Genomic DNA, 21,030 nt, shown 5'->3' with positions numbered 1-21,030 from the left:
TATCTTAATGTGTTGAGTCAAGTTAAAGTTTGCCTCATCTGTACATATCTGTAGAGTATGGATAATGAACATGTCTGCATGAAGCCTTAAAGATTTGCACCTAAATACAGAATGCTGATGTGAAAATCTGGTGGTTTGTACCTTTCATCTTCAGAGTCTTTCATCTCTCGTTTTGTATTACTGTTTGATTAGTTTTTTTCTTCATTACGCTGTCTCTATACAGTCATATAAGGGGAGCGGTTGCTGACATTTACAAGCTACAGTTCTGTTCACACAAATGTCTTAGATTCTGGATGTGCTCTCTTCATATTTCCAAGGATTTTTTTTTCAGTTTTGTATATAATAAAAACATTGTCAAACCTAACAAGACAAATTGGTCGCAGCTTCGGAAGCAGAGATGTCAGCAGTATATTATACTGGAGGCAGGAAATAACATGGGATTAATTAACATCACCCCGTCGGGAGCAGGAATTACCATGACTTGTGCTGAATGTCTCAAAATTGTCACAACCATCTCTACACTGGATTGTAATAATTACTTTGATCTTCTTAATCCTTGTTGCAGAATCTCCATGTCAGACGTTCTCACATCTGTGCAGAGTTTATGCTAAAACTAACATGACAAAAAGAGATCTACTTCATGTAAGCGTCCAACATGCGCGGCCTTTACAATACTCAATATAAGGTCTCCTGCAGACGGTCGGGTCAGATCCCGCTGCGAGAATTCTTGCAGCAGGATGCGAGCTGTGCCCCTGCAGTGACCCGTGGTTCACCTGCTTCTGGCGTCTACCCGCTCTATGTGCCGGCTGCCGGCACATGCACTGAGCGGAGCCGGCGCGTCACCAGTGACGTTTCTGTGTGGGCCTCTGCTAGGCTCACACAGAAATAGGACATGCTGCAATTTGCTAACCACGCGTTTTTTCACGCAGTCAAGTCGCGGCTGTCTGCATAGGATTGCATTATCTAATGCAATCCTATGGCATTGGGCATGGGCGGAAATTCTGCAGGAAATCCCGCCGCTGAATTTTTGCCCGTGTGCAGGAGGCCTAAGGCCTTTTACAAATGGGTGTATAATGGCTCCAGGCAATCTCTAAATTGTATGGAGTCAATATATGGCAACCATACACTTCCAGGGCACTCTACAAATACGCAGTATGGCACTGTTTCAATATGGAGCCTACAGAATTTTGGGGAATTCCAAACAAATTAAGAAGAAAGAAAAAATTGTGGCTTTAGAAACTTTTGGCTCTGCAGTACTGGCCTCATAAGGACATAGATCCATATAGCCTTAACACCTTAGGTTATGTTCAGATGTAGTAAAAATATTTAAGAAAAACCCAATATCCATGCAGAGTTTTTTTCTACATGTCAACATGTGACTTTTTGGAAGACTCCATTTACTAGCATTCTAGAGTCTGCAGCAAGTGTGTCACGTGTGATCACTCTAACCCATGTGGCCAGCACTGGTAATTGCAGACACAGCTTCCATTAAAATTAATAAGCGCTCCACCTGCAATTACCAGTGCCGACTACTATACAGGGTCGGAGCTAACTGCTTCTAGACAGTGTTGTGGCACTGACAGTGGGCATCAAAACAGTTGATTGACTGAGGTCCCGAATGGCGGACACCAGCCAATCCACTATTAATAACCTATCGTCAGTATGAAATTTACAATCCAGCCCCCAGGTGCTAATCATGGACATTAGGGCTAGGGTTCTTTTAGTGCCGGTGTACATCAACATTTCTGCAGACAGACCTAAAGTATATGTGGATCAAGCCTTGTACTCCCTGACATCTACTTCTGCCACAGATTACAAAATTAGTGCTTGGAAACAATTTTATTTTACTTTTTAACCAACCTCTTATATATGGTGTGTAGACTGATCAACCGCAACCTTTAAACCATTAAGTGAAATAAAAAACATTGATTATTTTGTTACCTTTTGGCTCCTGACACATTTAAGTATCTAACCTATTTTGACAAGAGCCGAATTGTGATGACTACCTGCTTGGGTCAGAACATTTCCAAAATGGCATATCTTGTAGTGTTCCTAATAAATAGTGGTTAGAAGCTACCAAAAGTTGTCCAAGGATGGGGAACTGTAGAATCGGCAGCAGAATCATGGATGCCCAAGGCTCCTTGATGCACAAGGAGCGTAAAGGTTAGCCCGTCTGACCTGATTCCACAGAAGAGATACTGTTAACACATATTGAGGAAAACCTTACTGCTGGCTATGATGGAAAGATGTCAGAACACACGGGGCATCACAACTTGCTGCTTATGAGATGAAGACTGGTCAGAATGTTAGGCCAGACTGTGGTCCTCGACCAAAAGTACCTACACTGGACACGTAAGTGTCAAAACTAGACTATGGAGCAATGGAAGAAGATGGCCATGTCTAATTAATCTAGCTTTTTTACTTTGTGTGGACTGACAAATTCATGTGGGCCACTTACTGGGGAAGAGATGACACCAGGATGCATTATGGGAAGATGAGAAGCCGGTGGAAGCAGTATGATACTCTGGGCAGTGCTTTGCTGGAAAACCTTAGATCCTGGCATTTATGTGGATGTTCCTTTGACATGTACCCCAAACCTAAACATTGTACAAACTAGGTACACCCTTTCATGGAAACTGTATGTCCTAGCGGCAGTAGTCTCTTTCAGCAAAATAATGCACCCTGCTACACTGTAATAAATGCTAAGGAATGGTTAGAGCAGTGGTTCGCAATTTTTTTTCAGCCATGAAGCCCTTTTTGAAACAAAAGTTTCTCATGGAGCCCCAAGATGTGGTCAGGGGAGGCGTTGAGGGCGTGGCTTATCACAACATATAATTTTTACCTCGGTTGTTATAAAAAAAGACATGGACGTTTAAAAAAAAACACAGGGAGGAACGCTGGAGCACTGGATGGGCTATTGATATACATTATATTTAAAATTAACATGCTGCGGAATTAAATCATGCACCACATGTCAATATCCGCATGGCTTTTGTGCAGATTTTTTTCACAGCGTGTGGATGAAATTTTTAAAATCTCATCCACTTTGCTGCTACAGCTACTGTAAATTCCACAGCAAATCTGCCCCGTGTAGTAATAGTGACCCCTATATTGGTGGCCCCAGTAGTAATAGTGACCCCTATTGTGGCCTCAGTAGTAATAGTGACCCCTATTGTGGCCCCAGTAGTAATAAGGTCCCTCATTGCTGCCCTAGTAGTATTAGAGTCCCCCATTGCCACCCCAGTAGTAATATTGTCCTCAGTAGCAATAGCGTCTGCTATAGTGACCCCAGTACTATTAGCATCCTCATATTGGCCTCAGTAGCAATAGTGACCCCCACAGTGGCCTCAGTAGTAATAGTGACCCTTACTTTGGCCTCAGTAGTAATAGTGTCCTCCACAGTGGCCTCAGTAGTAATAGCGTCCCCCAGAGTGGTTCCAGTAGTCGTAATGACCCCCACAGTGGCCCCAGTAGTAATAGTGGCCCCAGTAATATTAGTGACACCCACAGTGGCCCTTAGCAGTAATAGTGACCCCACAGTAATAATATTAACCACCTCAGTAGTATTAACCCCACAGTAATAATATTAACCCCCTCAGTAATAATATTAACCCCACAGTAATATTAACCCCCTCAGTAATATTACCCCTACAGTAGCCACAGTAATATTAATCCCCTCAGTAATATTAACCCCACAGTAGCTCCAGTAATAATAGCCCCCCAACCCATATACTTACCTTCTCCATATACTTACCTTCTCTGTAGTCAGCACCGCTCCTCCTCTGCTCAGCGCTGATCCCCGGTACACAGTCACCTCAGTGTGTAAGCCCGGAATGTTTCCTGATCTCAGTGTGTACATCGGGATCAGCGTCGCAGCGTGATTACAGGCGGCGAGCTGCAGCACCCCACCGGTAATCACTACAATAGTAAGCAGCTGTTAGCTGCTCACCACGGACACCCTTGCTCACAGCCCCTGACTGTCGCTTGCGGAGTCCTAAGGGCTCCGCGGAGCACAGTTTGGGAACCGCTGGGTTAGAGAAACATGATAAAGAGTTCAAGGTGATAACTTGGCCTCCAAATTTCCCAGATCTGATTAAACATCTGTGGGATGTGCTGAAAAAATAAGACAGATCCATGGAGGCTGGATCCAAATTATGGATCTTATAGGATCTGCCAATAACGCTATGGTCCAGATACCATAGGACACCTTTAGAGGTCTTAGAGTCCATGCTTTGACAGGTCAGAGCTGTTTTGGTGGTCTGGAGAAGATCTACATAATATTATACATGTGGTTTTGATGTTATAAGTGATATAAGTACATGTTCTTGTGCAATGACGTCCGAAAGATCAGAAGGAAAAATAAAGAGTAAAAGAAGCTAGACAAAAGGTTAAATCATTTGGGGAAGAGGGGCAGACAGAATTATGGAAAAGCTTAACTTGGTGAGTTATGCGCATTCAAAATCGGGACATAACAATTGTTGCCCCTGAGGCTTTCAGTGGGTTGACTATACGGGATCAGACAGATCTTCTTTAAGACTACATTGCAAGTCATCATAATTTAGTTTTCATGTTCGTAGCAGATACTGTTTTTGTAACTTGAATTAATGGAAATTTTTTTTTACATTTTATAATATTTTTTTTTTTTTTTAAACAAGTCTCTGTTTAAAAAAGTTTCCTGTAGATGTCTTGGCTTTCTCATTATACATCGGTAGCGTTTGAATCAACTACTTACGTTTATTAAGGCTGCAATCTTAAGACATGATCTCTTTGAACATGTCGGACCCATAAAAAATTAAAGGTCTGATTGCGTAAAAATTTTGATTTATTGTCAATATGATAAACATATTTTCAATAAACCAGGATGATATGAAATATTCAGATGTGAATCCTCATTATTCTGTTTCAGGGCAAGGAAGGTAGACGAGAGGTATCCTCAAAGAAGAATAAAAGTAAACAACTTGCCACTACTAAGCAGGTTCAAGAGGAAAAACCGATAGAGCATGCCCTGAAGGAGTTACCCAAGACGGAAGATATCAAAGTGGAGTAAGAATGTCAACTATAATGCAGATTTATATCTAAGAGATAGAAGCCAGCTCTGCACATTAGTTGGCATCGGTTTAACCTCATACATAGCTTAAAATAATCATAAGAACACCATATTACATAGCATATATTATTGCAGTTTGAAATTTGACTACTTTTTAAAGGGGTTGTCCGTTTTTGATGATCATTTTATGTTAGAAGGGGTCTTCGATGATGAGCTGATCAAAGGGTCTTGCTGCTGTTAGGACCTCCAGTAATTTGTTAAATGTTACCCATCATCACCTATGAGCACCATAAACTAAAGGTACTGTTACGCAGCGCAATTATCGAACAAATAATCGCTTGAAACAGTAATTTTCGGCGAAGGTTGTCCTGTATATACACAGCCAACGACAGGGCACTGAGCGAGAAATCACTCACTAGTTGCTAGTCGCTTCATTTTAGCTTACTGAAATGAAGCGACCAGAAAGCGACTTCTTACTTAGTGCAATCAGGAGTCGTTCAATCTGCACTGTAAATGGAGACAGGTGGCCGGAAGAGATCGCCATCGCACTTTGCCTCCATTCACTGAACGACTGTCGCTCCTGTGTGAAAACACAGGGGTGATAGTCGTTGGGACGGCTGTACTGATACCTTGAGTTACGTTGCTCGTAGGACAGGTCCTGAGGCTTCAAGGGATGTTTTTTATACTTACCTGGCTCCCTGTTCCCATGCTGTCCCCCGTGGAAGTCAGAACTCCGACAGTGCATTGTACTCATCGATGCAGGCTGTGCGCCCCCACATATCTGTAAAGAACAATGTATGAGCGCACATGGCCTGCGGAGATAAGTCCGATGCATTGTCCATGCACCAACTTCCACAGGTGACAGCGAGGGAAAGCCTAGCCACATCTCTGGACTCCTTGGGATCTGTCCTATGTGCACCATCATTTGGTTTATCATGCTCATAGATGATGACCGGTTCCCATTAATTGTGCGGAAACCATCACCAAGTAATAATTTTTCCTGCAGCGCCATCAGAAGGACAATGAAGCATTACACGGTTCTCTTTAAAATTAATAGGCTGTCCATGTACTGCAGGGTCATGAACCCCCATCTTTTAACTCAGAATCCCATAATAAGGTGTTTTAAAATGGGCTTTATAAACCAGACAACCGTTTTAAACATATATTTTTGCACAGCATGATAAGCAATCTTGTGTGCTGAAGTCTAATATAACCACTAATTTTACTAATAAGCAATGATTTCAGGTCATACGTCTATTCCTGATCTGAGTACAGTACTGCACTCATGAAATAGTGGCTTTTGGTCAACTGCTATGAGCTCATATTTCACCTTTGGGCAGTAAGATTAGAATATAGTTGATATTTTTAAGATTGATGAGTTCAGTAATGTCGACTTCTAAATTCTGAGGTCTGGTTTTTTTATTTATTTCAGCTCTGACGAGTATGCGGCCGCCAGAGTCTCCATCTACCGAAGGTTTATGGGAAAGTTTGAGAAATATATAATACCATGCTTCATTGCCAGCTGTGATGTCAGCAAAAAGAAAGCTGAAGATAGTCTACATTTCAGGTACAATACTTTTAGAGATTCTGTAGAAAGTGGTTCCCACTCCAAGGACACGGTGAGATGTTGACTGAAGTTCAGCTTTTCTCCACAGTTTCATACTTTGTATACAGTAGTTTAATTACACTTATAGGGAAACTTCGCCACAATGTTACTTTTTGTGAATTGAAATGGCAATAAAACAAATGCAGAGACCTAAAAAGTAAATAATGTATCATTGTGTATATCAATTAGAAAGCAAATGGTAGTCAGTGTGTTACAACTTGTACTCCGTAGGCTGTTAGCTGACCTTAGACATTGCTGTACTGCTGCTGATATTGATTGGATAGCTAATATCACAATGTGCCTTTCGATCGAAGCAGGATATTCTGTACTATGAGAAGTTTTCAAAGCAAGTAGAAATATTCATGAGGATTCTTTCTTTGCAGATACAAGATTTTAAATTAGTACCCAATGCATGGAAATTGATACATTCCTTGAGAGCAATAAACTTACTACGCCTTTAGAAAACAAATTATATATGGAGCGTTCTCATTTTAATTTGCAGGACTGGGTACACAATGAGAAAATGAATGCCTTGAATGCATAAATAAAATATGTACCTTATGGCAATACAGTTATAGCAGCCTAGAAGGCATTTTGTTGTGCAATGTGAAACTTTTAGTACAAGAAAATTGGCTAGGATGGAAATAAAATTTATTGTACATGTAACTATCCCTTCACATGCCCCCTCTAGGCAAAAAGATTTAAAACTGGGTTCAAGTTTTATTGTGCAAATAAAAAGCTAATGTACTTTGCGCTTTAATTACTCATAGTTTTTAAGATCTCTGCTTGCAGCTAGGTAATGGAAAGCTTTATTGTATGGATTCAATGGCTGAAAATCAGAAAATTTTTAGCTCTGGGTTGAGTACACACAAGTCCTTTCATTTCAAAGTTTTATTAATTCAAGGTCTTTTGTTTAGTCCTTTGGTAGTTAAAAGGGTTGTCTGGGACTTTTACTATTGATGACCTAGCCTCAGGATAGGTTAGCAATAGTTAATCAGCAGGGGTCTGTCACTCGTAGTCCCCATCGATCAGCTGATTTCTGACACAGCTGTCAGTAGATAGGACTGCTCATATTGCAGCAGTTCCTGTTCAATTCAATGGGAGCTGTGCCTGTAATACCAAACCAGGCCACTGCAATGTGGACAGAGCTCTCTGCTTCCAGCACTATCTGCAATGACAGCAGTGTTGGGAATAAGCTGATGGGCTGGGATCCTGAGCAATGGACTCCTATCAATCTACTATTGATGACCTATCCCAAAGATAGGTCATCAATAGTAAAAGTTCTGGAAAACCCCTTTAACATACTAATTGGAAAAGATACTGTAGGCTAGTATCAGGGTAGAAGTAGATAGTTTCTTCCTCTGTTTCGGTTAAAATCTGAGGTTTTTCTTGAAGCTTCTGGGCTCCAATACAAAATCTGCAACAGGGTCCCCTAAATACCATGTATCATTTATAATACTGGTGCCTTCCCATATTACTGGAGGGCTTGTGGTCTTCCTTAAGCACTATGACCTGAATGTGACTGCTATCTCTGCACCTCTATTGTCATGCCCCTCCGTTTAAAGGGGTTCTCTGACAGTAAAAAACCATTGTACAGGCAGTGAATATAAATAATAATAATATAAAATTTTATAATTATTATAAAATAAGCCATACTCACTGTTTAGATGTCACCCCGATCCACACTACTCCAGTCCAGAAAGAAGCTGTAGCAATCGTGTAGTGGCCCCGAGTTGGGGTCCCTCCAGCATTGAATCTGTGTGTTTCATGCTTGTCTCATGTCAGTGTTGAGATTGGTGTATGGTAAAGTGTTGTCTGTATGGATTCCAACAGGTCATGAAACAGTTAATGTCTGGAAATTGTATCAGTCTAGTCTGGTTATGTGTATTGTCTGTCGTAACTTCTGTGTGCATGTGTTAGGGTGTGCGTCAGGTGTTAGGGGGAGGAGTTAGATAGTGAAGAGAGAGTCGGGAGAGAGATGTGAGGGGAGTCAGAGTTGTTGTTGGATGTGGAAGGTGTAGGGAGTGGAGTTGGAGAAGAGATGGGCTGCCGCTCCTGCCGGGGCGGAGCCAGGACGATGTCTCTGTCTCTCAGAGTTCTGTCCCCTCCAGGGACTGGAGTGCCGGAGATGCTGGGAAGGAGTTGGTGTGGCAGTGCAAGTGCCGCACACTCCCCCGCTGAACCGCTAGCCAAGGAAAACTGTAATAGACTTGTTACCGCTAACAGCAGATGTGAACATGTTTGTAAAGCCATGCAACCTAAGAGTGACTGTCCCAAGAGAAGTGTCCCTCAGAAAACATATGTGTGTGCCTTGGGGGAACAGGGCTTTGTGTTATTCAAGTGTGTCAAGAAATGGGAAACTAGAAATTGTCAAAAAGTACTTATTGCTGTATTTTTAAAGTATAAGCATCTGTCCGTAATGGGAAAAGCAACCCAGTTAAATTGTGAGTAAAAGTAATAACGTGTCCCCGGTTTTGAAAATTATTTTGTTTGTGGACTTGTCTTTATTCCGTAACTTCTCACTGGTGTCACGATGACAATCTTGAGCTATTCCATAGTAACCAAGTTTGCGCAATCTTATCTCCCCTGCTAGTGGATGAGCTGAGCTACTCTTCGGCCTTCTGGGAAAGGAGACGGTAGAGCCACCACGAACTACTGTGCCATTCATTGTACACATGACCACTAGGCCAATCACTGACTTCAGTGGTGCTACTGACATCACCGACATGTGATTACTGAAGCCTGTGATTGGCTAAGTGGTCACAGTGACCAGGGCGGCGGTCCTGGCTCAGGGCAACATCTGAGAGATGACTATGGCTTGTTTTTTTTTTATTTTAACCCATTCCCTGCTCGTACAATTTCAGTATTACTTTTTAATGTCAGAACTCCCCTTTTAAGGTCGTTTTCAGATGAGCGTATAAAAACAAATCCATACAACGTATCCATATTACGGACGTGTTTCACAAGACATTTCATCCGTATATCATCAATTTTCCATTCATATTTGCCTTCACGTTGTTATTATTTTCTGTTGGGCAAAAAGTAATCCATATTTGCCCAAAAGAAAATATCAAATACGGAGGCGAATACGCAAAAAATAGATCATGCTGTGTTTTTGAACAACTATAAAAATTTTGGCCACGTGATTAGTCCTATAGATTTACCTTAGCTCCGTATTATGGTCACCTCCACATAAATATCCCCGGGTTTTTTGCAGGAAGAGGTCTGCCTTTAGATGCCGAGGGAATTCGAGGTGTCTGTCCAGTGTGGCTCACTTTGTAAAGCAGGTCAACCCACCAGACTGAATCATGTGTAGGGTCATAGGTTGTAAGCCTGCATGGTGCACTACATCTATGAGTGGGACTGGCATAATTTGCATGCCTTATCCATGTGCAAGTATAATACTAAACAGCTAGTCCTCCAAATAGATGTGGTGGTTGTTGATCAGTATCATGCACTTGTGCAATGCTCATACATACAGCAATCTGCTGGGAAGTGCTGCTTGTACCTGCCTTTGCATATCTTTGTATTAGTATATAGGTAAATATGGCAGTGATATTTGAGTTGATTTTTCCCTTTGCAGTAATATCCCCTCAACACAGACCTAATATGAAGCAAAAATACACTTCCAGCCTAATAAAAATTAGTATAACTGGTGGCCTCGTATATAACTGCATGAAAAGACAGATAACAAATGTCATTTTATTGTACACCCTTTAGGCACATACATTGATATTTTTTTTATATGTATCTTAGGAAGTACACTAGCTTTTCTCCTTAGGGAGAGCACCTAGATGGTGAGTGAGGAGACTTATAAGGCCATTCATGCTCCTCTGGGTAATATGCAAATAAAGAAGATGGAACAATACCTCTGGAGCTCCACCTATTGGAAGGCAGCATTCCTGCAAATCAATGTTAGACTCTTTATACAAGCCTTGTAACATTGACTGGGACGTACACTTTAAGGTTGTTTTAACCGCTTTGCTTATGTTTCCACAGTCCATACAACACCTCGTATGTAGAGCTTCACTGTCCTGCAGTAGCACCACCCTTAATTGTCTGTTCTGAAAATGGACACCATGTCATCAACTTTGGAGAAATTGCAATAGGTATTCAATCACTTGAAGGAGGCAGATATCAGTTAATGACTGCGCATTTCCTTACACTTCATTATAAAATGACCAACCAAGCTTCATTTAACATTACTATCAACATTTTATTGATAGCTGTTGGCACCCTTCAACGAGTAAATTCCTAACAAGCCTGGCATTTCAAATGTGTATAAATTGCCCTATGCTGGCGTTTCTACCTTTTTTTAACATGAGTGAAAGGGAGCATTTGAAGTGCTGCGCTTCTACCATAGATTACCAAGTTTAATGGATTTTCAAATTAAAAGCAACAAGCATAACTCTGAATGGCTCAATTACATTTTATGTCAGCATGTCGTCGCTTTATTCCTCTACATTTCTGCTGTGTTAACAAGGTTGTAATAATTTTATCCATATTATATTCAATAATATACAATTCATTTTCAGAATGAAATATCAATATTAGGCAGTAATTATCAAAAATTATTAACAGTTACTGTAAGTCTTTATGCACATGTCATGGACGATGTATGGGGGCACTCGAGGTCCCATTCAGCCTTTTACTATGGACTGTATGGGACTGAATGTACAATGCCCCATTGCGTGCAGTGCTCCTAGCGAAGAAATGCTTTGTACATATGACATCCGATGGAGCGTGACACAATTGAAAGAATATATTGTATCCTCGGTATGTTTCTGTAGGAAATCAATACGTGGATTTTTATGAGAATTACATGATGGCTAAGGGCGCCCACCCACTGGCGTTTTTTTTACCTGCGTTTGCGTTTTGCGTTTTTCCTGCACAGGCATAGAGATAACATGTGTTCCTGTCCACTGGCGTTTTTTTTTTGGTCCGTTGCGATTTTTAACATAGGAACTGTCAGTTGCATATGTGTCCTTATTTTTCTCTTAATGCACCCATGAATGTCAATGGAAATTAACGGAAAAGCCGCGAAAATGCCGTGAAAACGCCGCGAAAAACGCGCCGAAAACGCTGCGTTTTTCACGCACGGAAATCGCAAACGCCAGTGGCTGGGCGCCCTAAATGCACCATAAACATATTGTCATGTCCAAACAGGGCGCGCTGGTCCCGTAGCCTGAAATACTATGAAATGCACACACGGAACACCAAGAGGAACTGAACTGCAAACTGGACTCACCGGCAGGCATACACAATGATTGACAAACACCCAAAACAATCACCTAGCATACCTACACGCATAAACAGATGAAATAGATATGGTATGAGGTATTGGTTTGTATTTTAGCCAAGACACTTAAGCCCACGAGCCTGCCGACAAGGATCCTCCTTGTCTCTTGGGTTCCTACTCCCACAAGACAACTTCCACATGAATCCTTCCTGCAAGCGAGATGGACCTATGCTGGCACCTACGGACGTAACTTGCCCAAGATGGTAAACTATCTAAAGAAGGGCAGGACACGGTTCACACCAACACACCAGGGATTGCATACAACACAGAACAGGACTGTACATACCACATGTCCCCCCACTAGAACACACCCAACAGAACATGTCACTGTACACACACACACACACAACAAAAAATGCAAGAAAGCAAAACTCCAGGTTGTAGGGAAACCAGCATCCTCTAGCCAGAAGGCTGGTATATATGTGCAGCAGACCAGTGGTGATTGAGCTGGCTGGGTATGGAGTTCTCCAGCCAACCAATTATCCCACACTTGTGAAGGTGTGCTCCTGAAAAGCCACAGTACTACAGATCCCAGAAGCACAACCCAACACGTATGCTTAAATTGTAATTAAATGTTTTTCTTGCAGGTCAACGGGTGATAAAGAGAGTAACTTTACAAAACATTTCCTCTGAGACTGTGAAAGTATCCTTTAAGTCTTTATACAATAGAGTTTAATGTTTTATGTTCTAATTATTGTCTGACCTTTTAACTGTTCTTACTATTAACCTTTTTATTGTCATAGTTCACCAAAAATAGCCGTAGTATTTACACATGGTATTCGTTTAGACCTCAGCAACTGCACAACAGTTTTCTGAGACATACGGGGTGTAGAATGCACAAAGATTAGTGACAAAGCTGAATTTGAAAACTTATCCTTGACCACTCACAGTACATACAGTCCTGAAATCATCCAGACTGGTCATGTAAGTTTTAACCCTTTCCAATCCACTGTCTGACCTCTGAAGACATTATGATTTCAGGCTGTACAGCTCCAATGTTGGAAGACGTCCGTCGGGGTTCTCTTACTGTATATTGCCAGTCTTTGTACTGTCGGAGCCTATCCAACGTGTCACCTCATGCAGTACTGGCTTTAGTCACCATATAGCACTGTTGTATAATGGCCGAAAAAGATTAAGCCCCCTAGGAAAACCAGAATACAAATTGGATTGGAAAGGGTTAAAGTCCTTGGTGTTGCCACCAGGGAAAGCTATAGGATGCAATAATCGGTTTAAAAAATAATAGAACTGGGGCATCTATTCCACAGGTCTCCGTCTACCTGGTTAAAAAAATAAGCAAGGTTCTTTAACCCCTTAAGGGCATGGCCTATTACGGCCATAAGGACCCAATGATCTTTGGGGGGATTTTTATCTCCACTTTTCAAAAGCCAGAACTTGTTTATTTTTCAGTCGACATGGCCGTATGAGGGCTTGTTTTTTGCAGAGCGAACTGTAGTTTTTATTGGTACCATTTTATGGGTACATATATGTATTCTAAAACTTTTCTTCTTTTCAATTTTTTGAAAACCTCAATTCTACCATTGTTTTTTGTTTTTACAGCATAAATGACAGAATAATTGTTTTTTCTGTGGGTTATTACAATTTGGACAATACCAAAATCTTTTTTTTTTTGTAGGTTTTTCCACTTTTGCACCCTTTTTTATAAAAATATTATTTTTTTGCACTACTGCATTCGGAGTTCCATAACTTTTTTTATTTCTCTATGGATGGAGTTCTGTTAAACCCCTATTTTTCATTTGCACAGCAGCCTGGAATTAATGGTGCTCTGAAATAAATAATAATAAATACTGATGACGTATCCCCAAAGGCTTAGTCGTCAGTAGTGTAGTCCCAGAAAACTGAACATGCCAACCCTTATAGTAAAGATGGCTCAGATTACACAGGGTTTTTCTGTAGTCTGTTGCCATGGAAACATGTAGGTTTGCATTGTAGTTGTAAAAACAAAACAGCAGGAGAGTTTTAATTAGGACTGTTTGCAAAGTTGCAACATATTTAGGTGTATTGGAACGATACAGAAATGGTTCTGAAAGTGGACCTTCCCTTTAAGAAAAAAATGTCTTATTTCTGGAGCCAAACTACAGCTCCTGTGAGATGATAAATCTTTAGAACAGTTGTGAAAGTGCAGAACAGGTGTACCGGCACTAGACTGCATCATACTCGCTACAACCACTGCTGATCTGGAGCCTAGGGCTCATTCACACGGTATAGCGTTTTTTGATCAGCCATACCACAGCGCGACAGAAAATCGCGTGAACGGACACAAAACTGCGTTTGTGCACCCGTTCAGGCAGCCCAGGTCTAGCGCATATACGCCGGGCCTGGATTGCTGTTAGGCGGGAGAAGATCGTTTAGCTTTGCTAAACTGCCTCCCCCTTTCCGCCCCCTTACCGGCTCTTGGCAAGGGAAGTCGGCGGGACAGGGCGGGAGTTAGTATATTTAGCTCCCGCCCCTTATCGGCTGCCAGCAATGGGAGGGGGTGTGGCAGGACGGGAGCTTAGCAACTTGTTCCCGCCCTGTCCCACCCCCTCCTATTGTAAATAGGCTGCAAAGGGCGGAGAGGAGGAGGGAAGGGGGTAGGAGTCTTGCAGAGACGCTGCTAAACTCCCTCTCACCTCCGTACTGCAGCAGTTACCATAGGCTCCCATAGGAGCCTATGGCAGCGGCCAACGTATTCTGGCTGGGAAAGATAGTTTTACTCCTTGGAAATACGCCGTCTGAAGACGTGCATTGTTAACCAATGCATCAGATGGGCAGCGTATATCGGCCGGGGCTTGAAAGCGTGTCCTATATACGCTCATGTGAATAAAGTCTCAGTCTGTGAAATTGATTCCAATCCTCAGGTGAATGTTCATGGTAGACATTTGGTTTGAGGATAATAGCATTACATCTAGAGATAAAATGCAATTCGACTTTACACGTGTCATTTTCACAGGTTTACGATTACTTTGAATGCACTTTTAAAATTCCGCATTGTAAAGGGTGAACTGCGGCAGCTGGATTTGAAAGAGCTTGAATCTGCAATCCAAAAGTCCTTGATACATAACAGCGTACCGCCTGTAAAAGTCTTAAAGTTGCTGTTGACATCTATTATGTTCCCTGACCCCTCATTTTCCAAGCCTCGTTTCTCTATCTTAAATTCCTGTGGTCCTTTTGTGTTGCTCAATCCTGTTGGTATTGTGGAACCCGGAGCGAAGTGTCTGCTTCTCATTGCCTTTTCACCTGAGGAAGACAAAATCGTAAGTCTTCAGACCAATTCTTTAGCTAGACTATAACAAAAGGCTGCAATAAGTATTGTGCTTAAAGTGAATATCCATCTTTGAACACCATTTCTAAGCTAAATAGGTTCAGAACTCCACGCTGCTTAATTTCTTCTTACATCTCTCTAGAGGTCGTAGCTCTGATAGGGGTCTGCTATAGAGCTCCAAATTCATTGCATAGATTAAAAAGACAACTACTGGACTGCAGCCACTAATGGAGCACGTTTACCGCACACTGTTAAAATGGCCATATACATAAGATTTACTGATCTTGGTTGGGATCTGCTGATGATCGTATGTCTATAGAGACCTCAGAAATAAAGTATTAGGAATGTACGAATATGACTGATCCTTTCTTCTGGTCCCTCTGCTAGTTGGCTCATCTGAACAGCGCTGGCCCACCAGAGCAGCGTGTAATGTCTTAGACCTCCTACACAGGGGCGGATTTGCATTCGGGATTCCGCCTCTGGATTCTGCAGCAAATCCAGCCCATAGCATGCTATGAGAAAACGCGATTTCCTGCCCAGAAGAAGAAATCCAGTGTGATTTTCCGCACACGCTGTGATTTTGTGCGAGCTTCGCACAGCCTGCTTCCATTGAAGTCAATGGAAGGCATCCGCCCAGCGGCCATTCTGCAATCGCCGCGTCCTTGCCATAGTGACGGCACAGCGTCCTCTGTACTGTGCATGTGCTGGATGGCACTCCAGCTAGCACATTCGAAGCAGAGGAGAAGACTGGTGAACAGGTAAGCTGGGATCACCGGCCGGGCAGCGGGTCGAACTCCACTGCAGGAATCCCGCATGCAGGGTCCGACCCGCCCATGTGCAGGAGGCCTTAGGGTACCTTCACGCATGGTGTATGTGCTGCAGGCTTTCTGTAACGGAAACCCGCAGTGGGCAAATCAGCATCTACACAGTAGGATATTTGCCACGGGTTTTGACTCTTGTACTTGCAAGGTTGAAATCCGGAGCATAAATAGGCATGCTGCAGAATTAGAATCCGCAGAATTTTTAAAGAACACTGCAGATTTTTTGTGGAAATTTTCCACTTCATTTGCAGGAGATTTTAGAAGTCTCTTCCATGTGGCTTGCACTGTTAATGCTTCAGCATTTTCACTTTTTGTGAAGCTGCCCCTAGGCTACTGATGCACCACCAGTGCCCAATGTACATAAAGTAGCCTACGAATTCCACTGACCATGTGGGAAGAATAAAGAGGGGCTCCAGCAGCAGGCGGATCAGCGGCAGAATGGGAGAAAGGACGGCACCAGAATTAACGGTCTCTCCTTCTGTCCACCCATTGTCTTCGGACATTTCTTCCTAGTCAGGGATTTGTAAATCCCCGCCCCCAGGAAGCGCTGCCTCTAATTGACTCTAATCAGCCAATCAGAACCAGTGCTCAATGAACCAATCACAGCCATTCATTGCAGGTAGGACGTATTTTAGTGCCTTTACAGCAGGATTTCCTACAGTAAAAGTTGCATCGCACCGCACGGAAACTGTGTTTTCGTGCAGTGTGATACAACACATAGGAAGGCTCCATAGGGTAACGTGGGCTATAAATCCTCACTTCTGTATAGAACCTGCTGCGATTTTGTATTCTAGCAATGTTGCAGGATACAAAACACCGCTCATGTGGAAGAGCCCATAGGAAAGCATGAGCTCTACATACATGCGATTTGTAGCACTGTCGCATTGTGACAAAATCTCCTGTGTGGAAGTTCAGTTTGTTGCCTGTTTTTGATGAATTTTGTTAGCTAAAAGCTAAGGGCCCAATCTGTTAACACCAGCGTTTTATACCCATACCAGTATACCATTGCAAGTTGCTGATAATATATTAAAAGCCACACCTCTTAATATATTACGCGTCTCTCACGTCATCCATGCACTAAAAGAATCGACGCCAGCTTGTAGTTGGTGAAGATTGCAGCTATAATTTCTGACAGTTTTTTGGTGTAAAGCCTGGTAAATTTGCAATGCCATGACAGCCATGCCCTACGACTCCAAGCTCTGACCACTTAAAAAAAATGGCGAGGCTGATGTAAAAATTGAAAATTTGCAATTTATGCTCATTTAAACCCATTTGTGCCCAAATTGCGACTTTTTTGACATCAGAATTTTGGCACAACACAGTTGACGCACACTCACACAGCTGTATTAGGGCATAGTCACATGGCCGATAGCGAGTTGTGCCCAAGATTCTCGAGCGCAACTCACATCGCGCAGCGGGCGGACACTCCATCCATGCCCTGAACGATGTGCAAGACACCTCACGTTGCGAAACCCAAACATAGAACCTGCTTCAGTTTTTATTTCTCGCACAATGGGTAAAAAACAATGTGCCGGTACTGTGCATCGTGCAAACGCACAGAACTTGCTTGATTTTTCTTGGCCTTGTAAATACAGCCTAAGGGCTCATGTCCACGGGGGCGGGTTTGACGTGGGGATCCACGTGGGGCACCCGCGCGGATGATCCGGAGTTCAAGCTACCCATAGGCAATTCATGGACGCCCGCAGCTTACTTAAAGAATGCGGGTTTGTTTTCCGGACCATTGAAGTCAATGGAAGCCGTCCGATCTGCGGCACACCCGGAACTGTCACTCCGGGTCTCCTGCTGAAAAGCAAGAGATTTTTAAAAATCTCCACTACGCACGTGCTGACCAGTGGGCCCGCACACATGCCAGTGCGCCCACCCACATGCACAGAGGAGACGCCGGACGACCCGCACGCGTCCAAAATGTCCTCATGCCACGGGCAGGGTGGGACCCCGCTGCAGTGCTCCCACCCACAAAACCCGACCCACCCGTGGACATGAGGCTTAGAATGCTGTAATGAGGTGCCCATCGGGGTGGATGACCAGATATTGTATATTGTTTTTCTATCCTTTTAGTTTTTTGAAAATCTGGAGGTGCGCACCCGGCAAGCAACGCTGACGTTGGGAATTAAGGGACGCGGTTTAGCTCCCTCCCTGTCATGTTCACTGGAAGAAGGACTGCTAAACATGGGATACGTTTTAGCTAAAGACAGCGCGACATCAACATTTAAGGTATATTATGTACACGTCTGGCGGTCTAATTGCTGCAATTACTTCAAGTGTAATTATTGTTTACAAACATTTGCATTATTTCAGTATACAGCGTAATAATGCTTACTACAGCATCACAATGAGCTGAAGACATCCAGCACTTACTATAGGACAAAACCTAGCTTTGCTTTTTGTCTACTGCTCAGATCAATACATTGAAAAAGAGAAAATGAAGCAGTTTTGCAAATAACCATAATTAAATATATCCGGCTGCTCCTTTCATTTTGGGTCCAGTTGTGCATAGAGACGCACGATTAGGGCCACAATGGGTATGTCTCTGAACACAGGACAAACAGTGGTATCCCTTTTGGGGTGCAAATCCTCATTTTCATGTGCACTATAGAAAACAAATTTCCTTTAAAATGACATATTTTCAAATACATAAAATTGCATTTTTTTCTCCTCTCAATTGCATTAACTCCTGAAAAAAATACAATACTCATGACACCCCTTGAGGGGCGTAGTTTTTAAAATTGGGTCATTTGTGGGAGTATCTATCATTCTGATACCTATGAGCCTCTGCAATCTTGGCTTGGTGCAGGAAAACAAAATTTTCCCTTAAAATCTTAATAATCAATGATAAATTTGTACTCCTAAATGGTTTAAAAAAACCTGAAGTTTTCAAATATGTATCCAGATTCCAGAATAAAGTAAACAGATGGAAATCTATATCTTACCAAAAATGTGTACAGTATGTTTATACATATTTGAGATATTGCAATTGAAAATGTGAAAAAATGATAATTTTTTTCAAAATTTTTACCCGAATTTTGTCGCTTTTAATAAATATACACAGATTCTATCGGTCTATTTTTACCGCCCAAATGAAGTACAATGTGTGGCGAAAAAAAACGGTGTCAGAATCACTTAGATATGCAGAACGTTAACGGAGTTATTCTATGTTAAGGTGACACATGTCAGATTTTCAAAATTTGGCTTGGTCATTAAGGGGTTAAAAGGGTTTCAGTCAGTTTTATACTTTCGGTTAGTAAAGCTCAATAGTTTAGAGTTCAGTGTAACAGCCGCTAGAGATTCTCAGATTGGTAACTGGTCTCTTTCCTGTAGTGGGGTTGCCCTTTTCAGGGCAGGTGCTTTACTTGAGGGACTGGTCTAGTACAGGTGGTTCTAGCAAATATATCTGTTTGTTCTCTACTTCAGAGAAATATGTAGGAATCCGGACACGTGAGTTGAATTTTCTTTGCTTTATTTTCGTTTAAGCTTGCATGATCAGGTACATGGTATTACAAGAACGCGTTTCGGCGTAATGCTTTGTTCACCTCAATGTATGATACATAGCTTACTAATTTATATGTTAAAAAAAATTACTACTGATTCCAAATACCTGATATATTAACTCCTTCATTGCATTTTGTTCACTGCTGGTTCTCTTCCCACAGAACCCGCTGCTTGAATCTTACTTAGTAATTAACCCTTGCAGAACATTATATATTGTATACTCATTTCTCATCCCTTATAGCACTAATAAACATTAATGCAATGATGTTATACACTTAAACAAATCCCTTGTACATTATACTGAGACATATATCCATTATTGATTATCACTTTAAACACGTTAGGGAATTTATATTGTTTAAGAAAAATAGTTAAAGCATGATTGACAAACTTATAATATGCCTTGTTGGACTGATAAAATATATGACACCTAGATGTTAGTGTTAAAGAGGTGGTCTCGCGAAACCAAGTGGGGGTATACACTTCTGTATGGCCATATTAATGCACTTTGTAATATACATTGTGCATTAAATATGAGCCATACAGAAGTTATTCCACTTACCTGCTCCGTTGCTAGCGTCCTCGTCTCCATGGTTCCGTCTAAATTCGCCGGCAGCTTGCTTTTTTAGACGCGCTTGCGCAGTCCGGTCTTCTCCATTCAGCACGAGCCGCTTCAGTGTGCTCCCCGCTACAGCTCTTCTGCGCATGCGCAGACGAGCTGTCATTGCTCGGGAGCGCGCTGGAGCGGCCATTCTGTACCTTCCTCTGTTAGAGGAAGGTGCAGAGCCGCCCAGCTGTCCGGAGAAGCCGCCCAGCTGTCCTGCCGTCCAGCTGTCCTGCCGTCCAGGTAAGTGATGGGCCGGGGGGGCTGCCGCTGCGCTGGGGGGGCTGCCGTCGCTGTCGCTGCGCCGGGGGGGGGCTGCCGCTGCGCTGGGGGGGCTGCCGTCGCTGTCGCTGCGCCGGGGGGGGGGGCTGCCGCTGCGATGGGGGGGCTGTCGCTAGGCCGGGGGGGGCTGCCGCTGCGATGGGGGGGCTGTCGCTAGGCCGGGGGAACTAGCGCTGGGCTCCGGGGCCTTCACCTGGGCTGAGGGTCTAGCGCTGGGGAGCCGGGGGCTAGCGCCGGTTACCTGCTGCCTGGCGGTGGGTGACTGGTCGGCGGCTGCGGGGCGTCTGGTCGGCGGCTGCGGGGCGTCTGGTCGGCGGCTGCGATGCGTCCGGTTGCCATGGAGACACAGCTGGCGGCGTCTCGGGAGCGCGCACGTCGGGCTGCAGCGAGCGACGGGGAAAGAGCCGGCGGCCATCTTGAGGAAACTTTTATAAGTTGCTGAAACGCTGGAATGGTAAGTACAAACCAGCTAGGAAAGTAATTTACAGGGGTAATTAGTAATGTATGTTTAATTAGGGGGACTGGGCAAAAAAAAAAAATCACTGCTTCCTCGAGACATCTCCTTTAAGTAACATGCTGTCATAATATGATCGCATCAT

General features: G+C 43.0%; 1 protein-coding gene across 2 annotated transcripts in view; it reads left to right on the top strand.

Annotated features, from left to right (window-relative positions):
* The window catches only part of CFAP74 (cilia and flagella associated protein 74), a 168,891-nt gene that overhangs the window by 123,096 nt on the left and 24,765 nt on the right, over positions 1-21,030 (top strand). For both annotated transcript variants that reach the window (XM_066606837.1, XM_066606838.1), the window contains exons 28-33: positions 4,907-5,043; positions 6,480-6,614; positions 10,653-10,762; positions 12,540-12,595; positions 15,087-15,206; positions 18,115-18,270. In XM_066606837.1, the coding sequence (XP_066462934.1) occupies positions 4,907-5,043; positions 6,480-6,614; positions 10,653-10,762; positions 12,540-12,595; positions 15,087-15,206; positions 18,115-18,270 (714 nt within the window). The remainder of the gene's footprint in view (positions 1-4,906; positions 5,044-6,479; positions 6,615-10,652; positions 10,763-12,539; positions 12,596-15,086; positions 15,207-18,114; positions 18,271-21,030) is intronic.

Source organism: Eleutherodactylus coqui, chromosome 6 (assembly GCF_035609145.1).
Source record: "Eleutherodactylus coqui strain aEleCoq1 chromosome 6, aEleCoq1.hap1, whole genome shotgun sequence".
NCBI classification, from domain to species: Eukaryota; Metazoa; Chordata; class Amphibia; order Anura; family Eleutherodactylidae; genus Eleutherodactylus; species Eleutherodactylus coqui.
The sequence above is the reverse complement of the archived record's forward strand: the minus strand, read 5'-3'. Positions and strand labels throughout refer to the sequence as shown.